The 24,950-nt window shown below is 33.8% G+C and overlaps 3 protein-coding genes across 3 annotated transcripts; 1 reads left to right on the top strand and 2 right to left on the bottom strand.

The window, feature by feature from the left end:
• Positions 1 to 3,611: 3,611 nt before the first annotated feature.
• Positions 3,612 to 8,856, bottom strand: LOC123716649 (melanization protease 1-like). Its single transcript, XM_045672493.1, has 5 exons — positions 8,762 to 8,856; positions 8,032 to 8,190; positions 7,437 to 7,618; positions 4,277 to 4,382; positions 3,612 to 4,157 (listed from the first exon to the last, which is right to left on the bottom strand). The coding sequence occupies exons 1-5, from the start codon at positions 8,853 to 8,855 to the stop codon at positions 3,721 to 3,723; spliced, it is 978 nt and encodes a 325-aa protein (XP_045528449.1). The 5' UTR covers position 8,856; the 3' UTR covers positions 3,612 to 3,720.
• A 3,979-nt stretch (positions 8,857 to 12,835) lies between these two features.
• On the bottom strand, positions 12,836 to 16,186 carry LOC123716609 (melanization protease 1-like). Its single transcript, XM_045672441.1, has 5 exons — positions 16,082 to 16,186; positions 15,357 to 15,515; positions 14,763 to 14,944; positions 13,501 to 13,606; positions 12,836 to 13,381 (listed from the first exon to the last, which is right to left on the bottom strand). The coding sequence occupies exons 1-5, from the start codon at positions 16,173 to 16,175 to the stop codon at positions 12,945 to 12,947; spliced, it is 978 nt and encodes a 325-aa protein (XP_045528397.1). The 5' UTR covers positions 16,176 to 16,186; the 3' UTR covers positions 12,836 to 12,944.
• A 4,181-nt stretch (positions 16,187 to 20,367) lies between these two features.
• On the top strand, positions 20,368 to 23,583 carry LOC123716172 (serine protease easter-like). The gene is made up of 6 exons (XM_045671779.1): positions 20,368 to 20,445; positions 20,758 to 20,900; positions 21,251 to 21,431; positions 22,059 to 22,240; positions 22,791 to 22,896; positions 23,031 to 23,583. Exons 1-6 carry the CDS (start codon positions 20,385 to 20,387, stop codon positions 23,474 to 23,476), a joined length of 1,119 nt encoding a protein of 372 aa, XP_045527735.1. The 5' UTR covers positions 20,368 to 20,384; the 3' UTR covers positions 23,477 to 23,583.
• Positions 23,584 to 24,950: the final 1,367 nt, after the last annotated feature.

The following is a 24,950-nucleotide window of genomic DNA, read 5'->3' as shown; positions in this document are numbered from 1 at the left end:
ATGCGAATAATTCACTGCTGGTTTGAGCTCCTGAGTTAACTGAATCTTGTACTCATGAAGGTGTAGGTCTTTAGTCAAAATTTGCTGCGTAGGCTGCTTCGTGCAATTTGAAGTTATCGAGAACGATATCGAATTGATGTTTTCGGGTTATATCATTTTCAAGAGACCGAACGGTACGTTGATGCAAAGGATTCTAATTATCCATAATTGACCCTTACTTCTTCAGATATTTGACCACTCTACGAATGGTTGACACACTGCACTTTCTTGGCTGAAAAATTGGCTTAGAAAAGTTTGCAAGCGGTTTCAGCGTAACTTTCCCCATTTTTGTAATGTGTTTACACAATTATAACGCATTGTTCTTTCGGAAAGCTCTCAATTTTTTAATAACCGGAATAAACAGAGTTGACAGCTGTCAAATTTTAAAAAGTGCACTCTTACTGAGACACCCTATAACTTTTGGTGTTGTTGACAGTTAAAACGCTCATTTAGTTTAGACTGGAGGAAATTATCTGATAACCTTTTTTTTCGGTCTGTTAACGTTGAAATTCTAATTTTAAAAAATATTTTTCTATCCGAATTTTTATATATTTTGGTAAAGTATTACGTCTTACGCATATTCTTTGTATGTTAGAATAGTATCGAAAGGTTCTGAAATTGAAAGATACTTGAAGAAATATAGAACATGACAAAGTTTAGAATTGCTTTTACTTCTAGTAAAAGATGGAAATGAAAAAAATCGACAGCAGCGCCCTCAAAACAGGATCCTCCTTCATCGCGACAATGCTTCAGCGCATTCCGCAAAACAGACTATTGAATATTTGAGTATGGCAGGTGTCGAGATGAGTCGCCATACAGTCCTGACCTGGCGCCCTGCGTCTTTCATTTATTCCCAAGAACTAAATGAAGCATGGGCCCACACCTCTTCTCAGTGGTTCCATCGAATGCGACGACGTGTAGATAGGATCGGTGATTACTTCGAAAAACAATAAAAGTATTAAAATGAAAAACAGCTTAATGTAGATAGTTGACATTAAGCTGTTTTTCATTTTATAAACCTCTTTAGTGTTACCTAGATTTCTACAAATAAAAATAGACGTTATTATTATGTCTAATAATCTAAGTGGGGCTGGGTTTGAATGACTTACATAGTGTGTAGAATGTTTAATTTTATCATAAACATAAATTTGAAAAATTATAAGTTATTAAACTATATAAAATGACAAGACTTATATTATATTAGAACCTTACATATGAAACTGATATTTTGAATGCAAAGAAGAAAATTGGATGGATTTTTTAAAAAATAAATACCAAATAAAACATTCGTATGGGCCATAAAATCTGCGAAGGCGGTTTCGACTGCAACATCAGTGTTAAGTTATTTACCTTGCAAGAAGTTATCCAAATTTCGAAAAAAAACAGCCTGCAGATAACTTAGACGTAGTTTGTTCTGGACCCACAAAGGCCTTTCATTAGCCTTAATTCTTCGTTATTTACTTTGGTCTCCAGCAGTCCACAGGGCTTATTGTGCATGTCGAAATTTCCAGAACACCGTTGGAACACCGCCTCCATATACATCATTGATCTTTCGAGCCGCTGCAGCACTGGTGCCTCGTTGGAACTCGTACTCGTATATAACGCGATATTTCATGTTTTCCATTTTATAGGAAATGTATAATAGTTTACGAAAAATCAAATGTACGAGTAAGCAAAAAAGCTGTGTAGTAAATTTGAGGTCAAAATGACCATTACGACAAAACGTCATATGTAGGGATATCAAATTTCTTTAACACCTCGATAATAGAAATTAATCTCACGCTTTAGTTAGAACGGAGATTACGGAACACCTCAAGTAGGCAGAATAAAGCAGAAAATTTATATACTCGCGGTATTAACGAATAATATAATATTATTTTTTTGTAAACGAAATCAACTTTGACGTAATCAAACTTGTGACGAAATCAGCTCACACATTGTTTGACTATATGTTAACTATTTCTTTTTTTATAAAGAATTATGTAAAATCTATAGTTGCATTATTTGTGAATATGTGAGCATTTTGTATCTACATAATAATTTAGTTGCCTTTTGTTATTTTTAAAAACCATGCCCCTATATTATTTTAGTAGTATTTTATTTTTGATCTGAGTACATGGTCTTATAATTATTAAATCAATGTATACAAAAGATTGAAAAACTATTTGAAAAGAGTAAGTTTGGAGTTTCTTGCCCATTCTTCTCCATATGAAACTTCCTTTTGAAAGGGGCAACTATTTTTTTTAAATATTTTTACCTTATATTTTTTTTTAGACGAAATCGAAATAAATCACTTGACATTGTATCTGGCAAGCATCATCATATTTCTTGATCTTCGTATGACTGTTTAATATGTTCATAGAAAGACATTGGTTCAACCCATCGTCCACGTTGAATACACCGTCCGATCGCCGAATCACGGTCAGTACTTGTATGGGTTACCGCCAGGGAACACAGCATGATTTTGGCTTTTTGTTTTTTTTTAACAATGATTGGTAATTTTTCTGTTCACGTAGCAATATTCTAGGTACAAGCGAAAGCTTTTTGTTTGCTTTCAGATAACCGAAGGAGCAATAAAATTCGCCGCATTATTTCTGTAAGTAGTTCTCTATTCACTTACAATCATTTTTTACCCACTTGTCTGTCTTGTACGTTTGGGTATCAGATTTAAATAAAAAACAAAAAGGTATCTACAGTTTTTGTAATAAGATGACGGTAATAGTTTTCAATTGTAGACCCAAAATAGAGAATAGAAAATAGTTCCAACACCACATTTCAATCTTATTAACGATGTTGTCTTACGTAAAGCTGCACATTCCTCTGAATGCTATGTCTGAATAGAGATACGTCACTGGGATTAATGGACAGTTATTTGCAAATGTTAACATTGGGGGAATTATTTAATACAATTTCCACGTCTTAAACAAAATTTTAAGGGTGTTAATTGCCTCTGAGGTGTCATTAAATGGTAAAACCGTGATAACGATCACCTCCCAATAGCATAAGCCATTGCGATATTGACCGTAAGATCCATTGTTGAGAGAACTACATCAAAATGGCACACAACCCCTAATAAAAGTTTGTGAGTACGGACGAAAAGCTGATTTGAAGTTGAATGTAATTGACAATCTAAAAATTGAAAGACCCAAATGTATTTGGGGACATATTTTAATATAGATAACATTGACATAACACTTATTCCTAACAAAACACACAGACAGACACATAAATTAACAATAATCATAAAATAAAATAAATAAAAAATGGTTTAATTGTGTAATGTGGTTGTAATTGGCCCTGGCTCAGCATTATGCTGAGGAGCAGAGTCGTTCCACAGCGCTGGTCAATCTGCCAGAGACCACAGCAGCTAGTTATTATTGTACCTATTTCAATAAAGATTAGAAAATTTATTAAGTGTATCGCGGTTCGAAAACAAACAAACAAACAAAATTTCTTTTTATGATTAATATTGTTATTTTGTTCATAATAAATAAAATGAAATCCTTTCCTTCTAAATATATGTAGTTATCGTAAAAAAATTAGATTTTACTATATCAATAATAAAAAACATATTAATATGTTAATCTTTTTAATTTAATATTATCAACTTTGAAATGTTGGGGAAGTTTCTTGACAATCGTTGTGAAATGTGTAACTAAAAGACGATTATTTGTTACAGAACTAATCTGTAATATTGTCCAGTATCCAATTAATATATTTCGTTACATCAGTGTAATAGCTTGGTGTATCAGAACCGCATGTCTTAGGTCCATGAGACACGACTCCATATTGGACATAGCGGCTCACATCTTTATAGGTGTCTTTAATCATAAATGGACCACCAGAGTCGCCAATGCACGAGTCTTTCCCTGATTCTCCTCCACAAAACTGATTCTTCATAGTTTCATTCCATTGTGCTTTAGGATATTGGTTTAGTATGTTTCTGAAGTACATCTTGCAATCTGAGTTGGAATTTACAGAATAATCGACTTTCATCAGTTTTGTCGCCACTCTGCCAGTTTCCGTCATTCCCCAGCCAGCCACTGTACCAGTCTTATGGTCCAAAACTGTATTTTGAAGTTCAGGCGTTATTGGTAGACAAATTGGTTCAACATTAGCTGGAAAAAGATAAATATTGTTAGCGAAGAAAAAGCTGTTATACGAATTCATTAATGCATGACTTATCACAACATGGGTAAAATGTTGGGTTAATAAAAAAAAAGTTATTTCAACTTACCAAAACTAAAGTCGATCTCGCCTTCCATTCTCAGCAAAGCAATGTCATTTGTCGGTGGCATCGAGCGATACTCGCTATGGGGTATTGCCATTTCTACAGGCATGTCCTGAGGGAGTACAAGTAGCATAATTATCGGATTTCGCTTTTTATCAGTCAATAGGTTTATTGTCAGCGGTTTATGACTCCTGTATGTTAAAATATAATACATTTTTGTCGTACGGGAGTGAGACTTAGTCTATTACGTGTCTTAAGCTATTCACGCCTGTGATACATACAGTGCCACATACTCTTCTTGGCCGGTCATGGATATTAGTATTGCCAGAATTCAAAATAAACCATTATAAGGGGAATAATTTGATGTCATGCAGGCTAACTTAATAATTTATTAAAATGTCTTAATAACTTTTTCCACAAAAGTATGTGGCACTTTACCTTGGCGTACGTCATATTATGTCCCATGACCATTATAAGGGCAAAATCCTTTTATTATGGTATCATATCCTAAGAAGCGACCGGACGGATAGAAGAAAAGGTGGTTCTAGTGGAACTGCGGTTGCGACGTGTGAAAGAATCGAATGATATCAACGTCGATCAGTGTTAGTTTGAATTATTTGCGCGTCAGTTCACTTAAACGACAAATGTTTATTCATATGTTGTGCGGTGTATTTACTCCCGAACACGTGTGATACAGAATATATGTTATTTTCCCGGATAGTTGACTTGCTGTGTGTTAAATATAAAAATGTGTTATTAATAGGGGATTTTTAACGTAAATTCAAGTAGTGTAAATGTTAAACACTATTTTGAATTTTCTTGTCGTTCTGTGAATTCACTCAAGTAAGCAGGGTGTTTAATTGTGACGTCGGGTATGAGAGACGGGGTGTGTGTTTTTGAAGCGGACGATTCATTGGTACCTTAAGAACTGTGTTCCTAAAAAGCGGTTAAACCCTAGTTGATATAGTAATTATCGTAAATATTGCTATCCTGAATGGTATAAGGAAATTATAAGTAACCTGCAGCTGAGAGCAAAATTACACAAGAAATATAAATGTACTAAACGCGTACCTTGTTTTTTGTGCTTGTAGGGAATTAAATTGAATAGTAAGCTTTCGTTTGAATGTTATGAAGAGAGGATACAAAATAATTTAGTTAATGTTGTTATATAACGGCGCGGAATAGTAATTCTGCACATCAAAATTCTATTTAAAAAAATGGTGAGTATGTCAGATATGGATTGTGCGACTGAATTTGCGGCGTATTTTTACTGAGAGTTTACAGTTCGGAGATCGCGCGGCTGAATGTGGAGGAGGCGATGGTAGCGGGTACCGGGAGCGGCTCATATGTGCACCTATCTGAACTGACATCAGCGCAGGTAAGAGATGCGCTTGTCCGTCTAAAGCCGAAGCGCAGGTGGCATACCAGCATATATTATGAAGGACTGCCGATCTATACTTGCTGAGCCCCTTGACTATTTGTTCAATCTATGCCTAGACAACGGTTACTTTCCAGATCGGTGGAAAATCACAAAAGTGATGCCTATACCCAAAAGCGATAGAAAAGACTCTGTGGAAGCATATAGACCGGTAGCTATATTATCGACTCCCGCTAAAATATTCGAAGGAGCCCTGTACCAAAGCATTTTAAAACAAACCGTAGAACAACCGTACTGTAGAACCGTACTTGTCAGACTGCCAGCATAGTTTTAGACCCTTGCGTAGTACAAGCAGCAACTTACTGAAGGCAATTAATTATGTAATCCCTATTATGGACGCCGGATTGCAGGTAGATACTGAATGCTTTGATTACAGCAATCAATGGATTCACTCCAAAACTATAATTTTTTTTTGCTAATTATCTGAGAGATCCCAGAAGTATGTAGAGTACATAGGGTGTCAGTCGGAACCATACTATACTAAATCGGGCGAGAGTCAGGGCAGCAATCTAGGGCCAATGCAGTTTGCAATAATGGTGAACGATTTATCAGAGGTAATAAGACATGCTAGATACCTTCTATGCAGACGATCTAAAATTAATCCTGTCAATCCAAGAGGTGGACGACTGTGAACCCTTGCAAGAAGATATAGAAAGAGTATGTGAGTGTGAGTGAGCAATAAAAATAAGCTCCAATTAAATCTTACCAAATGTACCATGGTGACATTTAGTCGCGCCAAATTGCCTCGTCACCATGAGAACAATGTGACAGAGGTGATACTCAAGCGGGAAATGAATTGGATACCCAACTGAATTTACGCAAAGATGGGATTTGTGCTTCGAAGGGCAACAACGTTCACTAATATTAAAGCCATCTCAAGCTTGTACAACGCTTTGGTTAGAAGTATGTTGGAGTGTAACTCGTCTGTTTGGGCTCCGCAAGAAGCTAAATACTGCCTTATGTTGGAGCGCATACAGAATAAATTTGCACGACACCTCTATAACAGACTGTATGGCATCTATACCTACTATCCGTTAATGTACCCAACATTATTTGTCTAAGGGATGGTGGGGTACAATAAATCGGAAACCAGGCGGGACTTACAATTGGCCTACTGCGTAATGAAAGTCTTGAGGGGTGTAGTGTGCAATCCAAGTGTGCTCCAAGAACTGGGTTTCTTGGTACCTATGGGATATGTGCGACGGCGAAGGCAAAGGTTATTTGCGAAACCTAGGGCAAACACCAGTCTGTTCCACAGATCTCCGTTATACAGGACGTTGCAACTACTGAATGCTGTCTCCGACACTATGTTCGCAGGGTGAATTCACAGTAGCGATATTGTATAAATTATGTGTTTAATATTAAATACGTATTTTATTATATTTTAATTATTTAATGTATCTCGACACTATCGTATTGGCATAGTTTGTAAGGATAGTGTATGTATTTCTGTAATAATTAAAGAAATACATTTTATAATAAATTCGATCGTACATTTTAGTGTATCCCTATTTATTTATTCACGATTAATCTCAAATTTCAAAGTGCCAACATTGTTACATCCAATAACGATATCGAGCGTGACGTTTTTGTATGCAATCCCGATGAAGTGAAGCTTATGGTTCGGATCACTATCGCTTTCGCTAATGGAAATACTGGCGCTGGATCTATAGCAAAATCCAAAGTCTTTTTAACCTTTTATGAATTAAATGAATTATCTTTAATCACCTGAATATGGTTCTCACAGACAGGGGATAAGCCAGGTCCATACTGGCAGTCTTCATAGGTACTGATGTCGAATTCTCCCATCCTCACACCTAAAATATTTTTGCCGACAACACAGTGAGCAGCTGTCAAGATGTATTTTGAGTTAATAATCGTCCCTGAACATTGGAATTGCGGACCACTCCCTGAAACAAGGGAAGAACGAAGTCGATGTTAAACTATTATAAATATATATGTTTATTATAAAACATATATAATACATAGAAACAGTATCGTTATTATTCCACCCTAATATTCATAAATAAATCGGTCCAATCGCATCCTTTAAGATCAAGTCCTCTTTCGTCTTTTGACAAGTTGTGTTTTCGCAAAGATGAGTTATTTTAGTTTAGAAAGAACGAACATATTATATTATCAAAAAGTTTTTATTCAGTTTTAGATATAAAATCTAACATCGCGAAGCATTTAATAATTATAAACAGCTCTGATTAATCTACTAATAATTGTTGTTATTATTAGATTATTTAGTAATAAATAGTAAAGATTGTTTTACTATTAACATTAAAGGTCTGCTGTGTGTATGTAATGAAAAACTTACCTGTACTATAAGAGATAAGGGCCATCCAAGGGAATTCGTAGAGATTAGCGTATTGACCTCCAAAGATACGATTTTCCGAAATACTTCCACACGTTTCTGGTAGAAGATGATCTTTGTTGGTTCCGCTCCTGGTGTCAAACTTATGTCTCGTATCAATGCCTGGAATTTTCAATCTATATTAACCCATTTAATATACTAACTAGTATATGTAGAATTGTGAATGTAACTAAGACGACGCTTTGAACGTCGGGAATTTGGATAAAACTTGTTGATCTTTATACAATGAAATCAGTAGTATTACTTTTGAAATAAAGATATATTTCTCACAAATAACTTTAATTATAATATGCACTTTACGACACACAATAAGTAGAAAGGTAAAGAAAGTTATGTATGTGGGAATCCGGTATTACTTAACTTGTAACTTTCATTGTATAAATATTATATCACATTTGATTTTACTCGCGGTTTCCTCTTTAATTAATTATTTCGATAATTGTTTTGTTTATGCTGAAAATATTTGAGCTTTATCATTTTTAGTGATATTTAACTTTGTTTATCATATCTCTAAATAAACTTCAATGTAAATGTAAATAATGAATTCAAACTATAATCCTCGAAAGCTCGAAGAAGAATCGGAAGGAATCAAGTATTTTGCATAACGAAACTGTAAATTTTATTTAATGAAAGAAGTTTTATAATTATTCTTATATATAAAGTATACACGTACCATGTCCCAAAACGGCACATATATGTAGCACTAACACACAAAAAAATAACTTTTTTATCATGTTAAAAATTTTCTGTTGTGGTCTATACGACATATTTTAGCAGAATGGAATCTCGGTCGTTCGACGCGATATATATATTTGCGATAAATAAAATATCGCACATACGTCACGGTTTTTATAAATATAGGGTGTCTCAGTAAGAGTGCATTTTTTCATTTTAAAATAAAAACAATTATTTTATGACAGAGCTGTGATATTTTTATTGTATTGTAAAGAAGACATGTTCTGATTAAGTATGGAATAAAATATTCGGCAAATACCATTAAACCCATGGACAATACGCTTTTCATGAAATTTTCCATGACTTTTGCACAGAGATGTGGCTGTATCTCACCGATGACGCGTTGGATTTCCGATTTGTTCGGAATTGTTTCGGGTTTATGCGAATAATTCACTGCTGGTTTGAGCTCCTGAGTTAACTGAATCTTGTACTCATGAAGGTGTAGGTCTTTAGTCAAAATTTGCTGCGTAGGCTGCTTCGTGCAATTTGAAGTTATCGAGAACGATATCGAATTGATGTTTTCGGGTTATATCATTTTCAAGAGACCGAACGGTACGTTGATGCAAAGGATTCTAATTATCCATAATTGACCCTTACTTCTTCAGATATTTGACCACTCTACGAATGGTTGACACACTGCACTTTCTTGGCTGAAAAATTGGCTTAGAAAAGTTTGCAAGCGGTTTCAGCGTAACTTTCCCCATTTTTGTAATGTGTTTACACAATTATAACGCATTGTTCTTTCGGAAAGCTCTCAATTTTTTAATAACCGGAATAAACAGAGTTGACAGCTGTCAAATTTTAAAAAGTGCACTCTTACTGAGACACCCTATAACTTTTGGTGTTGTTGACAGTTAAAACGCTCATTTAGTTTAGACTGGAGGAAATTATCTGATAACCTTTTTTTTCGGTCTGTTAACGTTGAAATTCTAATTTTAAAAAATATTTTTCTATCCGAATTTTTATATATTTTGGTAAAGTATTACGTCTTACGCATATTCTTTGTATGTTAGAATAGTATCGAAAGGTTCTGAAATTGAAAGATACTTGAAGAAATATAGAACATGACAAAGTTTAGAATTGCTTTTACTTCTAGTAAAAGATGGAAATGAAAAAAATCGACAGCAGCGCCCTCAAAACAGGATCCTCCTTCATCGCGACAATGCTTCAGCGCATTCCGCAAAACAGACTATTGAATATTTGAGTATGGCAGGTGTCGAGATGAGTCGCCATACAGTCCTGACCTGGCGCCCTGCGTCTTTCATTTATTCCCTAGAACTAAATGAAGCATGGGCCCACACCTCTTCACAGTGGTTCCATCGAATGCGACGACGTGTAGAGAGGATCGGTGATTACTTCGAAAAACAATAAAAGTATTAAAATGAAAAACAGCTTAATGTAGATAGTTGACATTAAGCTGTTTTTCATTTTATAAACCTCTTTAGTGTTACCTAGATTTCTACAAATAAAAATAGACGTTATTATTAAGTCTAATAATCTAAGTGAGGCTGGATTTGAATGACTTACATAGTGTGTAGAATGTTTAATTTTATCATAAACATAAATTTGAAAAATTATAAGTTATTAAACTATATAAAATGACAAGACTTATATTATATTAGAACCTTACATATGAAACTGATACTGATACAACTGAACTGATATTTTGAATGCAAAGAAGAAAATTGGACGGATTTTTTAAAAAATAAATACCAAATAAAACATTCGTATGGGCCATAAAATCTGCGAAGGCGGTTTCGACTGCAACATCAGTGTTAAGTTATTTACCTTGCAAGAAGTTATCCAAATTTCGAAAAAAAACAGCCTGCAGATAACTTAGACGTAGTTTGTTCTGGACCCACAAAGGCCTTAATTCTTCGTTATTTACTTTGGTCTCTAGCAGTCCAAGGGGCTTATTGTGCATGTCGAAATTTCCAGAACACCGTTGGAACACCGCCTCCATATACATCATTGATCTTTCGAGCCGCTGCAGCACTGGTGCCTCGTTGGAACTCGTACTCGTATATAACGCGATATTTCATGTTTTCCATTTTATAGGAAATGTATAATAGTTTACGAAAAATCAAATGTACGAGTAAGCAAAAAAGCTGTGTAGTAAATTTGAGGTCAAAATGACCATTACGACAAAACGTCATATGTAGGGATATCAAATTTCTTTAACACCTCGATAATAGAAATTAATCTCACGCTTTAGTTAGAACGGAGATTACGGAACACCTCAAGTAGGCAGAATAAAGCAGAAAATTTATATACTCGCGGTATTAACGAATAATATAATATTATTTTTTTGTAAACGAAATCAACTTTGACGTAATCAAACTTGTGACGAAATCAGCTCACACATTGTTTGACTATATGTTAACTATTTCTTTTTTTATAAAGAATTATGTAAAATCTATAGTTGCATTATTTGTGAATATGTGAGCATTTTGTATCTACATAATAATTTAGTTGCCTTTTGTTATTTTTAAAAACCATGCCCCTATATTATTTTAGTAGTATTTTATTTTTGATCTGAGTACATGGTCTTATAATTATTAAATCAATGTATACAAAAGATTGAAAAACTATTTGAAAAGAGTAAGTTTGGAGTTTCTTGCCCATTCTTCTCCATATGAAACTTCCTTTTGAAAGGGGCAACTATTTTTTTTAAATATTTTTACCTTATATTTTTTTTTAGACGAAATCGAAATAAATCACTTGACATTGTATCTGGCAAGCATCATCATATTTCTTGATCTTCGTATGACTGTTTAATATGTTCATAGAAAGACATTGGTTCAACCCATCGTCCACGTTGAATACACCGTCCGATCGCCGAATCACGGTCAGTACTTGTATGGGTTACCGCCAGGGAACACAGCATGATTTTGGCTTTTTGTTTTTTTTTAACAATGATTGGTAATTTTTCTGTTCACGTAGCAATATTCTAGGTACAAGCGAAAGCTTTTTGTTTGCTTTCAGATAACCGAAGGAGCAATAAAATTCGCCGCATTATTTCTGTAAGTAGTTCTCTATTCACTTACAATCATTTTTTACCCACTTGTCTGTCTTGTACGTTTGGGTATCAGATTTAAATAAAAAACAAAAAGGTATCTACAGTTTTTGTAATAAGATGACGGTAATAGTTTTCAATTGTAGACCCAAAATAGAGAATAGAAAATAGTTCCAACACCACATTTCAATCTTATTAACGATGTTGTCTTACGTAAAGCTGCACATTCCTCTGAATGCTATGTCTGAATAGAGATACGTCACTGGGATTAATGGACAGTTATTTGCAAATGTTAACATTGGGGGAATTATTTAATACAATTTCCACGTCTTAAACAAAATTTTAAGGGTGTTAATTGCCTCTGAGGTGTCATTAAATGGTAAAACCGTGATAACGATCACCTCCCAATAGCATAAGCCATTGCGATATTGACCGTAAGATCCATTGTTGAGAGAACTACATGAAAATGGCACACAACCCCTAATAAAAGTTTGTGAGTACGGACGAAAAGCTGATTTGAAGTTGAATGTAATTGACAATCTAAAAATTGAAAGACCCAAATGTATTTGGGGACATATTTTAATATAGATAACATAGACATAACACTTATTCCTAACAAAACACACAGACAGACACATAAATTAACAATAATCAAAAAATAAAATAAATAAAAAATGGTTTAATTGTGTAATGCGTGTGTGCTGTGGTTGTAATTGGCCCTGGCTCAGCATTATGCTGAGGAGCAGAGTCGTTCCACAGCGCTGGTCAATCTGCCAGAGACCACAGCAGCTAGTTATTATTGTCCCTATTTCAATAAAGATTAGAAAATTTATTAATTGTATCGCGGTTCGAAACCAAACAAACAAACAAAATTCCTTTTTAGGATTAATATTGTTATTTTCTTCATAATAAATAAAATAAAATCCTTTCTTTCTAAATATATGTAGTTATCGTAAAAAAATTAGATTTTACTATATCAATAATAAAAAAAACATATTAATATGTTAATCTTTTTAATTTAATATTATCAACTTTGAAATGTTGGGGAAGTTTCTTGACAATCGTTGTGAAATGTGTAACTAAAAGACGATTCTTTGTTATAGAACTAATCTGTAATATTGTCCAGTATCCAATTTATATATTTCGTTACATCAGTGTAATAGCTTGGTGTACCAGAACCGCATGTCATAGGTCCATGAGACACGACTCCATATTGGACATAGCTGCTCACATCTTTATACATGTCTTTAATCATAAACGGACCACCAGAGTCGCCAATGCACGACTCTTTCCCTGATTCTCCTCCACAAAACTGATTCTTCATAGTTTCATTCCATTGTGCTTTAGGATATTGGTTTAGTATGTTTCTGAAGTACATCTTGCAATCTGAGTTGGAATTTACAGAATAATCGACTTTCATCAGTTTTGTCGCCTCCCTGCCAGTTTCCGTCATTCCCCAGCCAGCCACTGTACCAGTCTTATGGTCCAAAACTGTATTTTGAAGTTCAGGCGTTATTGGTAGACAAATTGGTTCAACATTAGCTGGAAAAAGATAAATCTTGTTAGCGAAGAAAAAGCTGTTATACGAATTCAATAAATGAATGAATTATCACAACATGGGTAAAATGTTGGGTTAATAAAAAAAAGTTATTTCAACTTACCAAAACTAAAGTCGATCTCGCCTTCCATTCTCAGCAAAGCAATGTCATTTGTCGGTGGCATCGAGCGATACTCGCTATGGGGTATTGCCATTTCTACAGGCATGTCCTGAGGGAGTACAAGTAGCATAATTATCGGATTTCGCTTTTTATCAGTAACCTATTGTCGGTGGTTTATGACTCCTGTATGTTAAAATATAATACATTTTTGTCGTACGGGAGTGAGACTTAGTCTATTACGTGTCTTAAGCTATTCACGCCTGTGATACATACAGTGCCACATACTCTTCTTGGCCGGTCATGGATATTAGTATTGCCAGAATTCAAAATTAACCATTAATTTGAAGTCATGCAGGCTAACTTAATAATTTATTGAAATGTCTTAATAAAAAAATGTATAGGTCTATCTAGAAAATAAAGTTCCAGACTTAAATAAAAAGTTTTGTTTTGTGTACTATTAATATAATATCTTTTTAGATACCTAGCAATCAGAACCGTTCGATAATTAAAACTTAGCCATTGTAATTAATAATGCAATGAATAAAAAATAAATACATTTTAGTTGGATTTCCTTTAGATGTTGTTAGATGGTAAAATTATTTATTGTTCTCACCAAGAAATTGAGAGCTTACCGGCAATGTCAGTCTGACATTTCAAAATGGCAACGGTAGTAGCAATTTCAACCGCCAAGACTTACTTTTTCTACAAAAGTATGTGGCACTTTACCTTGGCGTACGTCATATTATGTCCCATGACCAATATAAGGACGAAATCCTTTTATTATGGTATCAAATCCTAAGAAGCGACCGGACGGATAGAAGAAAACAAGGTGGTTCTAGTGGCCACGCGTGAATTGCGGTTGCGACGTGTGGAAGAATCGAATGATATCAACGTCGATCAGTGTTAGTTTGAATTATAATGTATCTCGACATGATCGTATTGGCATAGTCTGTAAGGATAGTGTATTTCTGTAATAAATAAATAAATAAATGTTATAATAAATTCGATCGTACATTTTAGTGTATCCCTATTTAATCTCAAATTTCAAAGTGCCATCATTGTTACATCCAATAACGATATCGAGCGTGACGTTTTTGTATGCAATCCCGATGAAGTGAAGGTTATGGTTCGGATCATCATCGCTTTCGCTAATGGAAATACTGGCGCTGGATCTATAGCAAAATCCAAAATCTTTTTAACCTTTTATGAATACACAGTAAGACAGTTCATACATTCAAATTTAGAAATGAATTATCTCTAATCACCTGAATATGGTTCTCACAGACAGGGGATAAGCCAGGTCCATACTGGCAGTCTTCATAGGTACTGATGTCGAATTCTCCCATCCTCACACCTAAAATATTTTTGCCGACAACACAGTGAGCAGCCGTCAAGATGTATTTTGAGTTAATAATCGTCCCTGAACATTGGAATTGCGGACCACTCCCTGAAACAAGGGAAGAACGAAGTCGATGTTAAACTATTATAAATATATATGTTTATTATAAAACATATATAATACATAGAAACAGTATCGTTATTATTCCACCCTAATATTCATAAATAAATCGGTCCAATCGCATCCTTTAAGATCAAGTCCTCTTTCGTCTTTTGACAAGTTGTGTTTTCGCAAAGATGAGTTATTTTAGTTTAGAAAGAACGAACATATTATATTATCAAAAAGATTTATTCGGTTTTAGATATAAAATCTAACATCGCGAAGCATTTAATAATTATAAACAGCTCTGATTAATCTACTAATAATTGTTGTTATTATTAGATTATTTAGTAATAAATAGTAAAGATTGTTTTACTATTAACATTAAAGGTCTGCTGTGTGTATGGAATTAAAAACTTACCTGTACTATAAGAGATAAGGGCCATCCAAGGGAACTCGTAGAGATTAGCGTATTGACCTCCAAAGATACGATTTTCCGAAATACTTCCACACGTTTCTGGTAGAAGATGATCTTTGTTGGTTCCGCTCCTGGTGTCAAACTTATGTCTCGTATCAATGCCTGGAATTTTCAATCTATATTAACCCATTTAATATACTAACTAGTATATGTAGAATTGTGAATGTAACTAAGACGACGCTTTGAACGTCGGGAATTTGGATAAAACTTGTTGATCTTTATACAATGAAATCAGTAGTATTACTTTTGAAATAAAGATATATTTCTCACAAATAACTTTAATTATAATATGCACTTTACGACACACAATAAGTAGAAAGGTAAAGAAAGTTATGTATGTGGGAATCCGGTATTACTTGTAACTTTCATTGTATAAATATTATATCACATTTGATTTTACTCGCGGTTTCCTCTTTAATTAATTATTTCGATAATTGTTTTGTTTATGCTGAAAATATTTGAGCTTTATCATTTTTAGTGATATTTAACTTTGTTTATCATATCTCTAAATAAACTTCAATGTAAATGTAAATAATGAATTCAAACTATAATCCTCGAAAGCTCGAAGAAGAATCGGAAGGAATCAAGTATTTTGCATAACGAAACTGTAAATTTTATTTAATGAAAGAAGTTTTATAATTATTCTTATATATAAAGTATACACGTACCATGTCCCAAAACGGCACATATATGTAGCACTAACACACAAAAAAATAACTTTTTAATCATGTTAACAATTTTCTGTTGTGGTCTATACGACATATTTTAGCAGAATGGAATCTCGGTCGTTCGACGCGATATATATATTTGCGATAAATAAAATATCGCACATACGTCACGGTTTTTATAAATATAGGGTGTCTCAGTAAGAGTGCATTTTTTCATTTTAAAATAAAAACAATTATTTTATGACAGAGCTGTGATATTTTTATTGTATTGTAAAGAAGACATGTTCTGATTAAGTATGGAATAAAATATTCGGCAAATGCCATTAAACCCATGGACAATACGCTTTTCATGAAATTTTCCATGACTTTTGCACAGAGATGTGGCTGTATCTCACCGATGACGCGTTGGATTTCCGATTTGTTCCGAACTGTTTCGGGTTTATGCGAATAATTCACTGCTGGTTTGAGCTCCTGAGTTAACTGAATCTTGTAATCATGAAGGTGGAGGTCTATAGTCAAAATTTGAAGTTATCGAGAACGATATCGAATTGATGTTTTCGAGTTATATCATTTTCAAGAGACCGAACGGTACGTTGATGCAAAGGATTCTAATTATCCATAATTGACCCTTACTCCTTCAGATATTTGACCACTCTACGAATGGTTGACACACTGCACTTTCTAGGCTGAAAAATTGGCTTAGAAAAGTTTGCAAGCGGTTTCAGCGTAACTTTCCCCATTTTTGTAATGTGTTTACACAATTATAACGCATTGTTCTTTCGGAAAGCTCTCAATTTTTAATAACCGGAATAAACAGAGTTGACAGCTGTCAAATTTTAAAAAGTGCACTCTTACTGAGACACCCTATAACTTTTGGTGTTGTTGACAGTTAAAACGCTCATTTAGTTTAGACTGGAGGAAATTATCTGATAACCTTTTTTTCGGTCTGTTAACGTTGAAATTCTAATTTTAAAAAATATTTTTCTATCCGAATTTTTATATATTTTGGTAAAGTATTACGTCTTACGCATATTCTTTGTATGTTAGAATAGTATCGAAAGGTTCTGAAATTGAAAGATACTTGAAGAAATATAGAACATGACAAAGTTTAGAATTGCTTTTACTTCTAGTAAAAGATGGAAATGGACAGGATACTTTATGAGAGAGGATAAAGATAAATAGACGAAAAATGCGACGGAATGGCTTCCACGATATGAAAAAAGAAAACGAGGAAGACAAATAAAAAGATGGGAAGATGATGTGCGGAAAGCAGCTGGACCTATGTTTCTGCGTAAAGCTGCAAACATAGAAGAGTTGCAGCTCTTAGAGGAGGCATATGTCCAAGGACAAGCTGTATAACAGAAAATAACCTGCTTGTTGAATAATTATTAGTGTTTATTTTATATTTTTTTGTGTTGATCTATTAGTACTTCACATATTTATGTACTAGTATAAGTGATTATAACAATAAAGGCTTTTATTTTTATTATTATTTCGTGTTACGGAAAAAAATAAAGTAATTAAATTATATAGGCAAGTGAGAAAAAAGTAATTGTTTTGTAATTTTTATCAGTAGCCGTAACTACCTGGTACACATCTCAATTGATATCCTCATACTCATAGGCCAGGTCTGAGGTTGTACTGGTCTTAGCTGTTAACCATATTCAGCTTCACAGCTGGCATGCAGAAGCACTGAAAGACTCAGCTGGCTTAAGGGAAGAATCGGCGATCCAGTTGTTAGGTGCTGTATATCCTCGCCAAATGGTTGAATGTGCCAGAAAAACGTGTCTGGTTTTGGAAACCCTTGTACCCTGTAACTCTTGTGCATTTGATTTGTTTCATTGACCTGTACATTGGGAAGGATCTGCATCGGTATATAAACCCAATATTGACATGGTTGTTGACGAACTCGAGATTAGCGATACATCTGATCTGTATTTACAACTATATCTCAACTTTATTATTATAGTGCTATCGTTATCGAGAATAATATATTATAGGTACTCCCAAAGTCTGACAATACAATGCCTAAGGGAACTAAAGTAAGATAACTATATCAGATAACAATTTTGAACCCTCGCAAACTCCAACTTACAGCTGTATTGTTTGCGCGAGCGAGTAGTGCCCATTACGGTGGGTCACTCTTGTTAAAAAGAAATAGTTGATGAATCAAATAGTAATAATAATATTAGGTTGTAGAGTGCTATAAAATGTAAAAACGGATAATGAATCATATATCTTGCATGCGCTTCTAAATTATATGTTTTTGAGAAAAACATGTATTACTAAATATTAAGTGAAATACATTTATCAACGTTTGAATCAAAAACATATAGAGGTTATCAAAATATTATTAATATTTATACAAACAACCCGCCAACTATCGAATTTCGGTATGATTTTCCTTAAAGTTTTGCATGGCCTTGTTTCTTATTACATGCTGACGTTGCAGCTTCTGTTACTATCTTAACACTTCGTTCAACTGCTTTTGTATGGCAAGGCAGCCTAATAAACAACTGAATAAGTTCGTCATTCGTCTGATATCTAACAATAGGTGGATCAAAGTTCATTTATTGCCAGTTTATTAGATCAATGTAACATAAAGCAGCAATAATTAAGTGCCTACTTCAGAAGTGCGTGGTAGGTAGGTAGGTTGGATGGGTTGTTATGGCTCTTCAGACAGATTTGTTGAAACCTGCTTTTGAACAAACTTTTTTAACCTTTTTCTTCGATTGCGATCATTGATATATTTTTTAGTCAACTTTTGAAAATATTAATTATTAAAAATTTAAATCTTTAAAACAACCTCAGAGCAATAGGGATAAATTAAAATAGCTATTTGAGATTTATGGTTAGGAATACAATAACAACAATAAATAAAATAAAAAGTATTAAAATTGTATTTTTTATGCATAATTATATTAAAGTTTATTAAGAGATAAGCTAAGTTCTATTTCAAACATTATCAGAATAAACAAAATGATAAATTATTGAGGAAAACGCGTTTATTCAATAAAAGTTCCTGCTTTTTTTTGAAATTTTATAAAGATAGCTTTTAATTGATTTTAATTAATATTTATTTGTTTTCCAATTTAGATTTATTTGTTTTTATTTATTTCAACAGCCACGTTTGTCAGTAAGATTGACCGCGAATTGCCCAAATATAAATTATGGACCCGTGCTACATCTGTACCTCGTCATATACAGCATTGTATGGATTCACAATCGTATTACAAAAACTATAGATGTATCATTTGTGGTTTATTAAAATCTGATACCTCAATTTTCCCAGATGAACAAGGCAGACAAGTGGGTAAAAAAATTGTATACGGACTGGAATAATACAAAAAAATCACGTAATATTTATTTGTAATACACAAATATTATTTTCAATATTCTTAACCAACATAGTAATTACAATTGAATAAGTTTAGACGCCATGGAAGTGTACCTTTAATGGTGGTAGCATTTCCTTGCTGAATTGCGATATTTATACGTTGAGCAAGCACCAGCTCTGTTGTCACCGATGCAGGCGCCACCTTAAATCCTTTTCAAAATTAGCGCCTGTGCACTGGAACCCCTCGACCCAAGAGTCCATACTAGAAAGGAAACAAAATCAAAGCAGGAGGAAAGTCTCTTATCCTTTAGCCATACATGGCATATTTTTGGCCGCGCCAGCATTTGACGGGGCTAGACAAGAAGCATCAAAGACATGCCATCAAGCTGTTTGCTATTTTCCCTTGCGTATGGGATCCAAAGTGGCTGGAATATTGATGGACCGAAGACAACGGGATATGAGCGCGGAGTAGCACAAAAATTTTGAAAATGGAGGGCCTGATGTTCAATGCCAAGCGACACGTGGGATACACAAATTGCCCACATTCTTCGCGAAGGCGGATGGCAATTGGAAGAGATTCAGGATGCAATTATGGAGTGCCTGCTTTTTCCGAAGGGTACGCATGAAGCCAATGAAGCCAATAGGGTTCCCTAGACTCCACTGCCACACTTCGTGTAAAATAGATATTTTGCCAATTTATGCCTTTTTATTAATAACACAGAAGATTTTTTTGCTTGAATGTCTCTATGAAAAAAGTCTATGGTATAATTTATTCAGCAGTTTTTCAACTTTAGAAATCCAAGTAGTTATATTTTTGTAAAACGCGAACATTTTTTACAAAAGTTAAATATTGAAAACCCAATAATATGTGACGTATTTTATATCGCAAATATTTAACGGCGTTGAACGATTCAGATTCCAGTCTGCTAAAATCTGTCGTATAGACCACAACAGAGAATTGTAAATATGATTAAAAAGTTAATTTTTTGTGGGTTAGTGATACACATATGTGTCGTTTTGGGTGATGGTACGTATAATATTTAAATTCTAATAGGTACTCATAAAACTTATCAAAAATAATGTATTTTTTTCTCTAAACCCATGCCATTATGTCCAGGGACTTTTTATATCCCTAGCATTTTTACTTAAAATATATTTGAATTAAAATCATACTTATTCCTGTCACGCGTCTCTACGAGACCGGCTACATCGGCAATATTATTATTTACAATATTCGTCGTACAACACAGTTTACATATTTGTGAGAGGCTGATTCCTAAAAAAGGCCATAAAATGACATATATATAATTATATTGGTTAACAAGATTGAACATTCCAGGTATTTGTAATGATTGTATGGAATATACCAAATGCAAGGCGGCATTTGATCACGCGACCTTAAAGCGAGACAGAGAAACAATGCAACTCTTTTCTAAAGCTTATTGTGGCATGGGGAATGAAAATGGGGAAATGATACATAAGGTACTAGTAGCATGAACTTGGTCTTGCTGTTGTTTATAAAATGTTATTTCAATGTGATCATTTAGCACTCACTTGATTGGTGAAGGAAAACATCATGAGGAAGCCCGTAGACCACGATGTGTGTCAGGCTCAAAAGTCCCATTTGGAACTAAACGAAAGCGTGGTTCGAATACGTCGTATAATGAAAACTCCGACATGTAAAGTAGGTGCTATGCGACGTGTAAAAAAGGCCTTTACCATTATTTTTTTTTGAACGACGCAAGATTGTGCTTGTGTTCCGTTTGTTTGGCTAGTTCGCCTCTTGACGACAAGTTGTGGAGCATGTCTGTATAACAGTAATATTCATCTAGGTGTGCTGTTCCTTTTTCCCATCACTTCATATGATGACTTCGATGGACAGCAGGAGTGGAATAAGCAAAGATCACCTTCTACCAGAAACGTGTGGAAGTATTTTGGGAAATCGTATCTTTGGAGGTCAATACGCTAAACTCTACGAATTCCCTTGGATGGCCCTTATCTCTTATAATACAAGTAAGTTTTTAATTCCATACACAGAGCAGACCTTTATTGTTAATGGGAGATTATTTTACTATTTATTACTAAATAATCTAATAATAACAACTATTATTAGTAGATTAATCAGAGTTGTTTATAATTATTAAATATTTCTTTGTCAGATTTCATTCCTAATACTGAATGAAGCACTTTTTCATAATAAAATATTTTCGTTCCTTCTAAACTAAAATAACTCATCTACATCTTTGAAATCTCATCTGCGAAAATACAACTTCGTCAAAACACGAAAGAGAACTTTATTTTAAAGGATGCGATTGGACCGATTTATGTATCAATATAATTGTGTTGAATAATAACTATACCTTATACTGTTTATATGTATAAATTAATTTATATTGTAAATATACTAAAAATATCAAAGGAGACCGAAGAGCTGGCAGCTACCTCGGACAAAGAATTAGTCCAGCTATTCAATGGAGGAATGCTGCCAGTATCTTCGGAACCTTTCATAAAGAGACCCTTATAATAATGTACTTTAGTTACTATATTTTAAGGTTAGTTATTGTTTTTTTTCTAAATTATTCATAGATTTACTGTTATAAGAAATCATCTCTATAACAGTTGAACCTTGACTTGTTTCAGGGAGTGGTCCGCAATTCGAATGTTCCGGGACGATTATTAACTCAAAATACATCTTGACGGCTGCTCACTGTGTTGTGGACAAAACTATTCTGGGCGTGAGGATAGGAGAATTCGATATCAGTAGCGATGAAGACTGCGAGTATGAACCTGGCTTATCCCCTGTCTGTGAGAAGCATATTCAGGTGAATAACGATAATTCATTTCTAAATCTGAATGTTTGAACTATCTTATTATGTTTTCATAAAAGAGTGATAGGACTTTGTATTTACATTAGCGAAAGCGATGGTGACCTGAACCATAACCTTCACTTCATCGGGATTCATTGGATGTAACAATGTTTTCACTTTCAAACTTCACTCGTACAAAATGTATAAAGATTAATCGCGATAATATAAATAAAGGGATACACTAAAATAGACGATCCCATTTAGTAGAAAATAAAGGGGTTTTGTCTTAATATACGTATATAATATAAATACTTTTCTTAGCGGCTGAAATTGGTACTGCTAACGGTGGTAGTTAGTTAGATGGCGCCGTTTAGTTAAACGGCTAGGCTGTTAATTGAACGTCTAATTAAGGTAGTTGGTTGCGACATAAAATACATTGTTTTATTACGACATTTCAATAAATTATTAAGTTAGCCTGCATGACTTCCTTCATGTAACAAACCGCTGACAATAGGTTACTGATAAAAATCGAGATCCGATAATTATGCTACTTGTTCTCCCGCAGGACATGCGTGTAAAAATGGCAATACCCCATAGCGAGTATCGCCCGATGCCACCGACAAATGACATTGCTTTGCTAAGAATGGAAGACAAGATCGACCTTAGTTTTAGTAAGTTGAAACAAGGTTTTTTTTTAAATTAATTAAATATTTTACTCACGTGGTGATAAAAGTCAAGGTTAAGGGAAATCGTCAAACATCTTTCTCTTTGTTATCATAAATAAGCTATATTTGTATTTTTCCAGCTAATGTTGAACCAATTTGTCTACCAATAACACCTGAACTTCAAAATACAGTTTTGGACCATAAGACTGGTACAGTGGCTGGCTGGGGAATGACGGAAACTGGCAGAGAGGCTACAAAACTGATGAAAGTCGATTTTCCTGTAAAATCCAACTCAGATTGCAAGATGTACTTTAGAAACATGCTGAACCAGTATCCTAATGCACAATGGAATGAAACTATGAAAACTATGAAGAATCAGATTTGTGGAGGAGAATCAGGGAAAGACTCGTGCAGTGGCGACTCTGGTGGTCCATTAATGATTAAAAACATCTATAAAGACGTGAGCCGCTATGTCCAATATGGAGTCGTGTCTCATGGACCTAAGAGATGCGGTTCTGATACACCAGGCTATTACACTGATGTAACGAAATATATACATTGGATACTGGACAATATTACAGATTAGTTCTATAACAAAGAATCGTCGTTCAGTTACACAATTTCACGAACGTTTTTAATGAAAGTTCTCAAACATTTCAAAGTTAATAATACTAAATTAAAGTGATGGATATAATTATATGTTTTGGTTATTGATATAGTAAAAGCTATATTTTTTTTACGATAACAATAAAGTTATAAAGGAAATAAAGTTACTATGAACAAAATAAAATTATTAATTATAAAAAGGAATTTTGTTTGTTTATTTTCTAAACGTGTCATACTGAATAAATTTTCTACATAAAATGTTTACAATATTTTGAGGAAAATAAATATAAATAAGATTCATCAGTCGTGTTTATTAATTAACCGCTAACTTTATGTTTATGTAAAGCATTAAAAGTAGGTACATATGTATGTGAGTAAATTTATTTTTTTATTTAAAATAAAGAAATATATTTAATAAATATCCATTTATGTAAGTTTTGTGTGTCAATAAATTTCTCGGAACCTGAGTCACACGTGATATTTATTGATATAGGGGCAATAATAATGTTATCTAAATTATAATATGTAATATATAATGTATTTGGGGACACCAAATACATTTGGGTCTATCAAGTTTTTAGATTTTAAATTACATTAATAATTGTCAAATCAGCTTTTCGCCCGTACTCACGATCTTTTAATAAGGATGAAGGTGTTTCCTCAACATCGGATCGTTCGGTCAATATCGCAATCGCTTATGCTATCGGGAGGTGACCGTAATCACGGTTTTACCATTTCAGGACACCTTAGAGGCAATTAATACCGCTTAAAGTTATGTTTAAGACTTGGAAATTGTATCAAATAATATATACTTATTTTATTAAATATTTGTGGATTCCGCGGATTTACATAAATTATAATCATCCGTACATTATTTATGCTTTCAATTGTGACCAGTGACGTATCTCTATTCAGAAATAACATAACCATAAATTGTAGGTACAAACGAAGAGTCCCGATATTTGACGAGGAATGTGCAGCTTTATATTTAAATCTGATACCTCATGATTCCCTAACGTACAAGACAGACAAGTGGGTAAAAAATGATTGTAAGTGAATAGAGAACTATTTACAAAAATAATGCGGCGAATTTTAATAATCTGAAGGCAAACAAAAAGCCTTCCCTTGTACCTAGAATCATTTCCAATCATAATTAAAAAAAAAACACCAATGGGTAGAACCAATGTCTTTCTATGAACATATTAAACAGTCATACGGTGAAGGATCGTGGTGAGGAAACTGGCAACACACCTTAGATCAAAGAGTTCTGCACTTTTAACGTCATAATTATAAGTTACAAATATTTAAAAAAGATAGTTACCTCTTCCAAAAGGAAGTTTCATATGGACAAGAATGGGTTAGAAACTCCAAACTTTCTCTTTTAAAATAGATTTTATAATATTTTGTTGACATTGATTTAATAATTATAAGACCATGTACTCAGATCAACAATA

The sequence above is a fragment of the Pieris brassicae genome, chromosome 11, assembly GCF_905147105.1.
Source record: "Pieris brassicae chromosome 11, ilPieBrab1.1, whole genome shotgun sequence".
Lineage (NCBI taxonomy): Eukaryota > Metazoa > Arthropoda > Insecta > Lepidoptera > Pieridae > Pieris > Pieris brassicae.
Note: the sequence above shows the minus strand (reverse complement) of the source record. Positions and strands in the feature narration are given on the sequence as shown.

What these genes read in the sequence shown, in the direction of transcription:
- LOC123716649 (XM_045672493.1), bottom strand. Translation starts at nt 8,855, where the DNA reads ATGTCGTATAGACCACAACAGAAAATTTTTAACATGATAAAAAAGTTA. An exon ending in CCTTATCTCTTATAGTACAG is followed by an intron (nt 7,619 to 8,031) that starts GTAAGTTTTTCA and finishes CCCTTGTTTCAG; the next exon opens with GGAGTGGTCCGCAATTCCAA. An exon ending in TCTGTGAGAACCATATTCAG is followed by an intron (nt 4,383 to 7,436) that starts GTGATTAAAGAT and finishes GTACTCCCTCAG; the next exon opens with GACATGCCTGTAGAAATGGC.
- LOC123716172 (XM_045671779.1), top strand. Translation starts at nt 20,385, where the DNA reads ATGATTAAAAAGTTAATTTTTTGTGGGTTAGTGATACACATATGTGTC. An exon ending in CCTTATCTCTTATAATACAA is followed by an intron (nt 21,432 to 22,058) that starts GTAAGTTTTTAA and finishes GACTTGTTTCAG; the next exon opens with GGAGTGGTCCGCAATTCGAA. An exon ending in CAAGATCGACCTTAGTTTTA is followed by an intron (nt 22,897 to 23,030) that starts GTAAGTTGAAAC and finishes GTATTTTTCCAG; the next exon opens with CTAATGTTGAACCAATTTGT.
- LOC123716609 (XM_045672441.1), bottom strand. Translation starts at nt 16,175, where the DNA reads ATGTCGTATAGACCACAACAGAAAATTGTTAACATGATTAAAAAGTTA. An exon ending in TCTGTGAGAACCATATTCAG is followed by an intron (nt 13,607 to 14,762) that starts GTGATTAGAGAT and finishes GTACTCCCTCAG; the next exon opens with GACATGCCTGTAGAAATGGC. An exon ending in CGAGATCGACTTTAGTTTTG is followed by an intron (nt 13,382 to 13,500) that starts GTAAGTTGAAAT and finishes ATCTTTTTCCAG; the next exon opens with CTAATGTTGAACCAATTTGT.